At 44.7% G+C, this 12031-nt stretch overlaps 1 protein-coding gene across 7 annotated transcripts in view; it reads right to left on the minus strand.

Moving 5' to 3' along the window:
- Window positions 1–293: 293 nt before the first annotated feature.
- LOC143277537 (uncharacterized) overlaps window positions 294–12031 on the minus strand; it is a 34448-nt gene continuing 22710 nt past the window's right edge. The window contains exons 9-12 of one of the 7 annotated variants that reach the window (XR_013053752.1): window positions 11234–11255; window positions 9827–9896; window positions 2718–5299; window positions 294–2669 (exon numbers count right to left, since the gene is read on the minus strand). Coding sequence is in view for 2 of the 7 variants with exons in the window: in XM_076582416.1 (XP_076438531.1) it covers window positions 5165–5299; window positions 9827–9896; window positions 11234–11255 (227 nt within the window). In the remaining 5 variants the exon portion in view is untranslated. Of the gene's footprint in view, window positions 5300–9826; window positions 9897–11233; window positions 11256–12031 lie in introns of all 7 variants that reach the window. The other 6 variants (XR_013053754.1, XR_013053753.1, XR_013053751.1 and 3 more) reach the window with 6 other exon arrangements.

Consider the following 12031-nt stretch of genomic DNA (forward strand, 5'->3'; position numbering starts at 1 on the left):
TCAAAACACCTGCCCCTACCATCCTAAGTGAACACAAACACCCCACCCCCATCAAAACACCTGCCCCTACCATCCAAAGTAAACACAAATACCCCACCCCCATCAAAACACCTGCCCCTACCATCCTAAGTGAACACAAACACCCCACCCCCATCAAAACACCTGCCCCTACCATCCAAAGTAAACACAAATACCCCACCCCCATCAAAACACCTGCCCCTACCATCCTAAGTGAACACAAACACCCCACCCCCATCAAAACACCTGCCCCTACCATCCAAAGTGAACACAAATACCCCACCCCCATCAAAACACCTGCCCCTACCATCCTAAGTGAACACAAACACCCCACCCCCATCAAAACACCTGCCCCTACCATCCAAAGTAAATACAAATACCCCACCACCATCAAGCTAAATAAAATAAACCATCCCCCACCCTCAATAAAGAAACCAAACCAAACCAACCAAAAAACCTGGACAGTAAATGGAACAATACCAGTAAACACCTCTGAGACCTCTTTGAAAATGGTCATACCCTACCCAAAACTAACAACAATAAAATGTTCATTACAATGAACCCTGTCCTTCACTAGACCATACTCCACTTGCACATGCTATAGAAACATACCGAAAGAACAGACATACATATATTTGAAACAAAATGTTGCTAAGATTAAGCATTTGAATTAAAAAAAAAAAACAAGTGTCCGACTGATACCATTTAGTTACAGGTAGTACGCTACTTGTCCACAGATTAGTCAGGTAAAACAGAAAAATAGGTTAGAGGTGGCGTTGTCTGTGACGACTGTCAGGTTGTGTGAATTCATACCCACAGTGTCCACGTCTTGCTGTCAAGGTGTGTGAATTCATACCCACAGTGTCCACGTCTTGCTGTCAGGGTGTGTGAATTCATACCCACAGTGTCCACGTCTTGCTGTCAGGGTGTGTGAATTCATACCCACAGTGTCCACATCTTGCTGTCAGGGTGTGTGAATTCATACCCACAGTGTCCACGTCTTGCTGTCAGGGTGTGTGAATTCATACCCACAGTGTCCACGTCCTGCTGTCAGGGTGTGTGAATTCATACCCACAGTGTCCACGTCTTGCTGTCAGGGTGTGTGAATTCATACCCACAGTGTCAAGGCATTGCTGTCAGGGTGTGTGAATTCATACCCACAGTGTCCACGTCTTGCTGTCAGAATGTGTGAATTCATACCCACAGTGTCAAGGCCTTGCTGTCAGGGTGTGTGAATTCATACCCACAGTGTCAAGGCCTTGCTGTCAGGGTGTGTGAATTCATACCCACAGTGTCCACGTCTTGCTGTCAGGATGTGTGAATTCATACCCACAGTGTCAAGGCCTTGCTGTCAGGGTGTGTGAATTCATACCCACAGTGTCAAGGCCTTGCTGTCAGGGTGTGTGAATTCATACCCACAGTGTCAAGGCCTTGCTGTCAGGGTGTGTGAATTCATACCCACAGTGTCCACGCCTTGCTGTCAGGGTGTGTGAATTCATACCCACAGTGTCCACGTCTTGCTGTCAGGGTGTGTGAATTCATACCCACAGTGTCAAGGCATTGCTGTCAGGGTGTGTGAATTCATACCCACAGTGTCCACGCCTTGCTGTCAGGGTGTGTGAATTCATACCCACAGTGTCCACGCCTTGGCATGGGACAGCAGGGCCCAGTTCTTTCCTCACGCCAACTCACCTTCCCTGACCAGTCAGGTTTCTGTTCTCACCTGGGGAAGTGAGGGAAATGTCAAGTGCTTTCCCCACTGTTCTCACCTGGGGGGAGTGAGGGAAATCAGCCAAGTGCTTTCCCCACTGTTCTCACCTGGGGGGAGTGAGGGAAATCAGCCAAGTGCTTTCCCCACTGTTCTCACCTGGGGGGAGTGAGGGAAATCAGCCAAGTGCTTTCCCCACTGTTCTCACCTGGGGAAGTGAGGGAAATGTCAAGTGCTTTCCCCACTGTTCTCACCTGGGGGAGTGAGGGAAATGTCAAGTGCTTTCCCCACTGTTCTCACCTGGGGAAGTGAGGGAAATGTCAAGTGCTTTCCCCACTGTTCTCACCTGGGGGAGTGAGGGAAATGTCAAGTGCTTTCCCCACTGTTCTCACCTGGGGGAGTGAGGGAAATGTCAAGTGCTTTCCCCACTGTTCTCACCTGGGGGAGTGAGGGAAATGTCAAGTGCTTTCCCCACTGTTCTCACCTGGGGGAGTGAGGGAAATGTCAAGTGCTTTCCCCACTGTTCTCACCTGGGGGAGTGAGGGAAATGTCAAGTGCTTTCCCCACTGTTCTCACCTGGGGGGAGTGAGGGAAATCAGCCAAGTGTTTTTCCCACTGTTCTCACCTGGCGGAGTGAGGGAAATCAACCAAGTGTTTTTCCCACTGTTCCCACCTGGGGGGTGATTTTCCCACTGTTCTCACCTGGGGGGTGATTTTCCCACTGTTCTCACCTGGCGGAGTGAGGGAAATCAACCAAGTGCTTTTCCCACTGTTCCCACCTGGGGGGTGATTTTCCCACTGTTCCCACCTGGGGGGTGATTTTCCCACTGTTCTCACCTGGCGGAGTGAGGGAAATCAACCAAGTGCTTTTCCCACTGTTCCCACCTGGGGGGTGATTTTCCCACTGTTCCCACCTGGGGGGTGATTTTCCCACTGTTCTCACCTGGCGGAGTGAGGGAAATCAACCAAGTGCTTTTCCCACTGTTCCCACCTGGGGGGTGATTTTCCCACTGTTCTCACCTGGCGGAGTGATTTTCCCAAGGACACAACAGCATGCTACAGTGGGCCTCCAACCCTGGTCACTGGTGAACACCACATCACAAGTCCAACCCCTCAACCATTCTACCTCACTACCTCCATGGTTAATAGTGAGCTCATTAAAGTGTTTAAAACTGTGCCCATCCACAACCTTTCTTCCTTTTAAAGCTGTCAGTTAAAACTTGTTCCACAAAAGCCATTCCCAATACAAAGTAGCAACATGACAGTGTGTGTGTGTGTGTGTGCTGCTTGTCAACATATTCTCTCTCTGTGCAATCAAATTCTTATCTAATTCCTCCAGGCCTGATAAAGATTACAGTAGAAATTACATTCTTATCTAATTCCTCCAGGCTTGATAAAGATTACTGGAGAAATTACATCCTTATCTAATTCCTCCAGGCTTGATAAAGATTACTGGAGAAATTACATCCTTATCTAATTTCTCCAGGCCTGATAAAGATTACTGGAGAAATTACATCCTTATCTATTTCCTCCAGGCCTGATAAAGATTACTGGAGAAATTACATCCTTATCTAATTCCTCCAGGCCTGATAGATTTCTGGAGAAATTACATCCTTATCTAATTCCTCCGGGCCTGATAAAGATTACTGGAGAAATTACATCCTTATCTAATTCCTCCAGGCTTGATAGATTTCTGGAGAAATTACATCCTTATCTATTTCCTCCAGGCCTGATAGATTTCTGGAGAAATTACATCCTTATCTAATTCCTCCGGGCCTGATAAAGATTACTGGAGAAATTACATCCTTATCTAATTCCTCCAGGCTTGATAGATTTCTGGAGAAATTACATCCTTATCTAATTCCTCCAGGTTTGATAAAGATTTCTGGAGAAATTACATCCTTATCTAATTCCACCAGGTTTGATAAAGATTACTGGAGAAATTACATCCTTATCTAATTCCTCCAGGTTTGATAAAGATTACTGGAGAAATTACATCCTTATCTAATTCCTCCAGGTCTGATAAAGATTACAGTAGAAATTACATCCTTATCTAATTCCTCCAGGTTTGATAAAGATTACAGTAGAAATTACATCCTTATCTAATTCCTCCAGGTTGATAAACATTACTGTAGAAATTACATCCTTTCACATCTCTTAAAACATAAAATTAGGACATGTGCTGATAATCAATATGGTACTCTTCCTTCCAAACCTTTTTTGTATGAGGCTGAAGGGTCAAAAGAAGAACTTCTTTGCCGTGTAAAGAAAGAGATAACAGTAAAAGAAAAGAGAAGAAACCAGTGACTGTTAGTCCCATTCCCCCAGACTGCTGTGGTCACAACATTCACACAACTCACTGCACTTCACCACACTACCTGTGGTCACAACATTCACACAACTCACTGCACTTCACCACACTACCTGTGGTCACAACATTCACACAACTCACTGCACTTCACCACACCACCTGTCAATGTCCATGTGCTACACACCGTCCATTACACCCAACAATATGCTGCGGTCACTTTCCTTCTTTTTTCTTCTTTCTTTTGGCAAACGTCAAATCAGCTGGAAGATCTGACAATCCACACAAACTGACAATCATCAGTGACAAGCGGAAACTGTAACATCCAACAACAGTTCAGCAGTTTCCTGTGATTTGCCTTTCAACTCCACGCCACCAATACAAAACAACACAAGTGAAAATAAACTGTTTTTCCTTGCTCAAACACCTTTCAAAATCAGTGCAGATTATTTTCAACTTAAAAAAAAACAAAAAAATTCCCCCAAAATTATGATTAAAAGAAAAATACCCCCCCCCCCCCCCCCCCCCCAAAAAAAACCCAACCCAAACTAACTTTCATGAAAAGGGAATTGTGAAAGTGAAGGAAGAAATGAGAGGATAATTCGACACTCCATTCCCTCTGAACTCCACACCATCAATGCGACACAAAAACCGAATCTTCTCATCCTTGCTTTGCAGTCTGTGCAGATTGACAAGGCCGCTCCATGCTGCTGGTTTCTTCTTCGTCCCCCCGAAACAAACAGCAGCTTGGTCTCTGACTGCGGACAGGCGCCACACACCTATCATATCAATCAATCAATCAATCAAGCAATCAATCAGTCACTTTCCAACAATCCCACCCGTCCCACACCAGCAGAGTGATTCTCCCCACACTAAAACCTAGTCCAGCAGAGGAAGAAAATCAATGTTCTCCATGGAAACACCGTCTGACATCCCAGCCGCTATCTTTCACAGGCCGAGCACACACACACTGACGGCCCCTTAACACAGAAGGGAGGAAACTCCAGACTGACGACACCTTTTGTAAAGGTGACCAACACCACAGGGAGGATGAAAACAGGGGTGGAAAGTGAGGAGGAATGTCGGACCCCACAGCCCACAGGCTGGGAGAGGCAAGCTGCAGGGAGCTGTTAGACCCGCGGCATGCTGACGTCGGAGTAATCCGTGTGGGAGTCGTCCAACGCCAGAGGGCGCCGGCTGCGAGGCTTGTTGTCAAACTGGAGCTCCGCGTAGTCCAGTCCATCCTCTCCTTTGTAGGGCGGGGGCTGCACAGTGAGGCACATGATTAGTATGTCATCATCATCATCATCAAAAAGGGATGAGGTTGCACAATGACACAGACACACGATTAGTGTGTCATCATCATCACCGTCATCATCATAACGGGATGAGGTTGCACAATGACACAGACAAACACACGATTAGTGTGTCATCATTGTCACCGTCATCATTACCAACATCATCATAACGGGATGAGGTTGCACAATGACACAGACAAACACAGGATTAGTGCGTCATCGTCATTACCATCATCATCATAACGGGATGAGGTTGCACAATGACACAGACAAACACACGATTAGTGTGTCATCATTGTCACCGTCATCATTACCAACATCATCATAACGGGATGAGGTTGCACAATGACACAGACAAACACAGGATTAGTGCGTCATCGTCATTACCATCATCATCATAACGGGATGAGGTTGCACAATGACACAGACACACACAGGATTCTTGTGTCATCTTCATCATCAACATCACTGTCATCACCACAATCATATGGGGACAAGGGCACACAATGACACAGACATGGGTTTGTGTGTCATCATTATCATCATCATCATATAGGGACAAGGGCGCACAATGACACAGACATGGGTTTGTGTGTCATCATTATCATCATCATCATATAGGGACAAGGGCGCACAATGACACAAATAAGCACAAGATTGGTGTGTCATCACCACCACCACCATCATCATCATTGTCATTATCATCACCATCATCATTATCGTCATCATCATCATATAGGGACGAAACTACACAATGACACAAACAACCACATGATTATTGTATGTAATTATTACCTATACTTTTTTCGAAAGAAAAATAACAGAATATCAATTTCTGACAGTTTGAAATTTATTTAACACACTGGTTAGCAAAGAATGAACCTGAAAAGTTAGACAAACAAATTTGACATAATATCTGAACTGTCAGTAAAAGCAGGTCAGATATACCATGAACATAAGTGAAAAAAAAAAAAAAAAATGTATCTCCATATGATTCTTTTTTCTCCTCAAAAAGCATCCAAAATTAGGAAAGTGAAAGTGATTGCTATATATTTGGACTTGGAAAAAACCCAAAGATGTTCAATTAAAAAAGAAAGAAGAAAGCAAAAACCAAACAATACTGCTATGTTCTGGAGAGGCTCCACATCATTTAACACAGTGGTCGTTTAAACAGGTTAAAGACCCCACTGCCTTTTACGGCCATCTTGGCAGTGAATTCATATCCACTGTTTAGGGTTAGGCATTAGAAGGCAGTGAATTCATATCCACTGTGTTTAGGGCTAGGCATTGGAAGGCAGTGAATTCATATCCACTGTGTTTAGGGCTAGGTATTGGAAGGCAGTGAATTCATATCCACTGTGTTTAGGGTTAGGCATTAGAAGGCAGTGAATTCATATCCACTGTGTTTAGGGCTAGGTATTGGAAGGCAGTGAATTCATATCCACTGTGTTTAGGGGCTAGGCATTGGAAGGCAGCGAATTCATATCCACTGTGTTTAGGGCTAGGTATTGGAAGGCAGTGAATTCATATCCACTGTGTTTAGGGTTAGGCATTGGAAGACAGTGAATTCATATCCACTGTGTTTAGGGCTAGGTATTGGAAGGCAGTGAATTCATATCCACTGTGTTTAGGGCTAGGCACTGGAAGGCAGTGAATTCATATCCACTGTGTTTAGGGGCTAGGTATTGGAAGGCAGTGAATTCATATCCACTGTGTTTAGGGCTAGGTATTGGAAGGCAGTGAATTCATATCCACTGTGTTTAGGGCTAGGCACTGGAAGGCAGTGAATTCATATCCACTGTGTTTAGGGTTAGGCATTAGAAGGCAGTGAATTCATATCCACTGTGTTTAGGGCTAGGTATTGGAAGGCAGTGAATTCATATCCACTGTGTTTAGGGGCTAGGCATTGGAAGGCAGCGAATTCATATCCACTGTGTTTAGGGCTAGGTATTGGAAGGCAGTGAATTCATATCCACTGTGTTTAGGGTTAGACATTGGAAGACAGTGAATTCATATCCACTGTGTTTAGGGCTAGGTATTGGAAGGCAGTGAATTCATATCCACTGTGTTTAGGGCTAGGCACTGAAAGGCAGTGAATTCATATCCACTGTGTTTAGGGGCTAGGTATTGGAAGGCAGTGAATTCATATCCACTGTGTTTAGGGCCAGGTATTGGAAGGCAGTGAATTCATATCCACTGTGTTTAGGGCTAGGCACTGGAAGGCAGTGAATTCATATCCACTGTGTTTAGGGTTAGGCATTAGAAGGCAGTGAATTCATATCCACTGTGTTTAGGGTTAGGCATTGGAAGACAGTGAATTCATATCCACTGTGTTTAGGGCTAGGCATTAGAAGGCAGTGAATTCATATCCACTGTGTTTAGGGCTAGGCACTGGAAGGCAGTGAATTCATATCCACTGTGTTTAGGGGCTAGGTATTGGAAGGCAGTGAATTCATATCCACTGTGTTTAGGGCTAGGTATTGGAAGGCAGTGAATTCATATCCACTGTGTTTAGGGCTAGGCACTGGAAGGCAGTGAATTCATATCCACTGTGTTTAGGGTTAGGCATTAGAAGGCAGTGAATTCATATCCACTGTGTTTAGGGCTAGGTATTGGAAGGCAGTGAATTCATATCCACTGTGTTTAGGGGCTAGGCATTGGAAGGCAGCGAATTCATATCCACTGTGTTTAGGGCTAGGTATTGGAAGGCAGTGAATTCATATCCACTGTGTTTAGGGTTAGACATTGGAAGACAGTGAATTCATATCCACTGTGTTTAGGGCTAGGTATTGGAAGGCAGTGAATTCATATCCACTGTGTTTAGGGCTAGGCACTGAAAGGCAGTGAATTCATATCCACTGTGTTTAGGGGCTAGGTATTGGAAGGCAGTGAATTCATATCCACTGTGTTTAGGGCCAGGTATTGGAAGGCAGTGAATTCATATCCACTGTGTTTAGGGCTAGGCACTGGAAGGCAGTGAATTCATATCCACTGTGTTTAGGGTTAGGCATTAGAAGGCAGTGAATTCATATCCACTGTGTTTAGGGTTAGGCATTGGAAGACAGTGAATTCATATCCACTGTGTTTAGGGCTAGGCATTAGAAGGCAGTGAATTCATATCCACTGTGTTTAGGGCTAGGTATTGGAAGGCAGTGAATTCATATCCACTGTGTTTTGGGCTAGGCACTGGAAGGCAGTGAATTCATATCCACTGTGTTTAGGGCTAGGCATTAGAAGGCAGTGAATTCATATCCACTGTGTTTAGGGTTAGGCATTGGAAGACACTGAATTCATATCCACTGTGTTTAGGGCTAGGCATTAGAAGGCAGTGAATTCATATCCACTGTGTTTAGGGCTAGGCAATGGAAGGTGCGGCCCAATTCTCTCCTCCCGCTGTTTTAACTTTCTGCAACCAATGTCAGGTGGAGAGAGGTAAGTCAGAGTGAAGCACCTTTCCCTGGACACCTACATGACAAAACAGGTCAGTGAAGCACCTTTCCCTGGACACCAACATGACAAATCAGGTCAGTGAAGCACCTTTCCCTGGACACCTACATGACAAAACAGGTCAGTGAAGCACCTTTCCCTGGACACCTACATGACAAAACAGGTCAGTGAAGCACCTTTCCCTGGACACCAACATGACAAATCAGGTCAGTGAAGCACCTTTCCCTGGACACCAACATGACAAAACAGGTCAGTAGAGCACCCTTCCCTGGACACCTACATGACAAAACAGGTCAGTGAAGCACCTTTCCCTGGACACCTACATGACAAATCAGGTCAGTGAAGCACCTTTCCCTGGACACCAGCATGACAAAACAGGTCAGTGAAGCACCTTTCCCTGGACACCAACATGACAAAACAGGTCAGTGAAGCACCCTTCCCTGGACACCAACATGACAAATCAGGTCAGTGAAGCACCTTTCCCTGGACACCAACATGACAAAACAGGTCAGTGAAGCACCCTTCCCTGGACACCAACATGACAACACAGGTCAGTGAAGCACCTTTCCCTGGACACCAACATGACAAAACAGGTCAGTGAAGCACCTTTCCCTGGACACCAGCATGACAAAACAGGTCAATGAAGCACCTTTCCCTGGACACCAACATGACAAAACAGGTCAGTGAAGCACCTTTCCCTGGACACCAGCATGACAAATCAGGTCAGTGAAGCACCTTTCCCTGGACACCAACATGACAAAACAGGTCAGTGAAGGACCCTTCCCTGGACACCAACATGACAAATCAGGGCCACAAACCTGATCTTTGGTCAACACTGGATCAGAAATCCAACACCTTACCGATTCTGCCATGATGACAGCAGGTGAATGTAAACTTATCTTATCCCTCCACTTCTGCTGACAAATATGACTCCATGTTTGTTAAGCGTTTAAAGTTGGGACACTGACTGATGATAGGAACTACACAGATATCAATAATAACCATAATGTTCATAATAAAAACGAAAGGTCCCAGCACTGAACTCACCATTTCATTGTTGTAGCTGCTGTTGACCAGGTCAGGTCGTGTGGCCACAGTGTTGATGGCAGAATGACTACTGGAGACAGACACCAATCAATCCCTCAGGTGGTTAAAGCACGTCATACACATCCAATGATGACAACAATCAATCCCTCAGGTGGTTAAAGCACGTCATACACATCCAATGAAGACAACAATCAATCCCTCAGGTGGTTAAAGCACGTCATACACATCCAATGATGACAACAACCAATCCATCAGGTGGTTAAAGCACGTCATACACATCCAATGATGACAACAACCAATCCATCAGGTGGTTAAAGCATGTCATACACATCCAATGATGGCAACAACCAATCCATCAGGTGGTTAAAGCACGTCATACACATCCAATGATGACAACAATCAATCCCTCAGGTGGTTAAAGCACGTCATACACATCCAATGATGACAACAATCAATCCGTCAGGTGGTTAAAGCACGTCATACACATCCAATGATGACAACAATCAATCCCTCAGGTGGTTAAAGCACGTCATACACATCCAATGATGACAACAACCAATCCATCAGGTGGTTAAAGCACGTCATACACATCCAATGATGACAACAACCAATCCCTCAGGTGGTTAAAGCACGTCATACACATCCAATGATGACAACAATTAATCCCTCAGGTGGTTAAAGCACGCCATACACATCGAATCATGAGCGCCCAATGGCAGCTGTCAGTCAGTTCTACCCAGGTAGGCAGCCTGCTGTGTAAATGACTGTGTTTGTAAAGCGCTTAGAACTTGGTCTCTGACCGAGGATAGGGACTATGTGTGTGTCCATATCACCACTTGGTCTCTGACCGAGGATAGGGACTATATATGTGTGTGTCCATATCACCATCATCATCCTTCATTACTTCAACAAATTAATAATGCACAGTTTTGCTCTTCATATATCTGTCTCATTGTTTCATGCCTCAAGATAATAGTATGTGTATAGAGTGAGTGAGTGAGTGAGTGAGTGAGTGTGTATGTGAGTGAGTGAGTGAGTGAGTGAGTGTGTGTGTGTGTGTGTGTGTGTGTGTGTGTGTGTGTGTGTGTGTATTCCATACTGTACAGTAATTAATACTGTTAGGCTGGTGCTAACCATGCATGTCTATGTATAAATCATATTACGATATGTATGCCTGTTTTCTTACTATGATTATTACCTGCATGATAGTGACTACTGTATGTGTGGCCTAAATCAACCTGTAAGTGTTCAATGTCTGTATGTATTCCTACTGAATGACTGTAATACAAATGTATAATGTGTGTGAGGCATACAGCACACATGAATTTTTCTTGCTGAGACAAGACAGCAGTCTGCATTGTGTGTGAGGAGCAAGACCAGAGTGGAAGTGAAAGACATCATACTCACTTGAAAGGTTTCTCTGGTGGCTCTGCAAGGAAAAGCAAACACAAAGCATGTATCAGCCATTGTGACACTTGTCCAAACCATCAGAGCCAAACAAAGAACAAAGACAATACAAACAGGTAGCTCTGTGCTGCTGCACTTTGCACCTTGTTGGCCAAAAACTACAGCACTACACTGAGGCAATAAGTCTGATCAACAAGGTGGGGTACAGGTAATGTGTGTGATCAACAAGGTGGAACACAGGTAATGTGTGTGATCAACAAGGTGGAACACAGGTAATGTGTGTGATCAACAAGGTAGGATACAGGTAATGTGTGTGATCAACAAGGTGGGATACAGGTGGGATACAGGTAATGTGTGTGATCAACAAGGTGGAACACAGGTAATGTGTGTGATCAACAAGGTGGGATACAGGTAATGTGTGTGATCAACAAGGTGGGATACAGGTAATGTGTGTGATCAACAAGGTGGAACACAGGTAATGCGCATGATCAACAAGATGGGATACAGGTAATGTATCTGATCAACAAGGTAGGATACAGGTAATGTGTCTGATCAACAAGGTGGAACACAGGTAATGTGTGTGATCAACAAGGTGGGATACAGGTAATGTGTGTGATCAACAAGGTGGGATACAGGTCATGTGTCTGATCAACAAGGTGGGATACAGGTAATGTGTGTGATCAACAAGGTGGGATACAGGTAATATGTGTGATCAACAAGGTGGGATACAGGTAATGTGTGTGATCAACAAGGTGGGATACAGGTAATGTGTGTGATCAACAAGGTGGGATACAGGTA

This window comes from Babylonia areolata, chromosome 34 (genome assembly GCF_041734735.1).
Source record: "Babylonia areolata isolate BAREFJ2019XMU chromosome 34, ASM4173473v1, whole genome shotgun sequence".
In the NCBI taxonomy this organism is placed as follows: domain Eukaryota; kingdom Metazoa; phylum Mollusca; class Gastropoda; order Neogastropoda; family Buccinidae; genus Babylonia; species Babylonia areolata.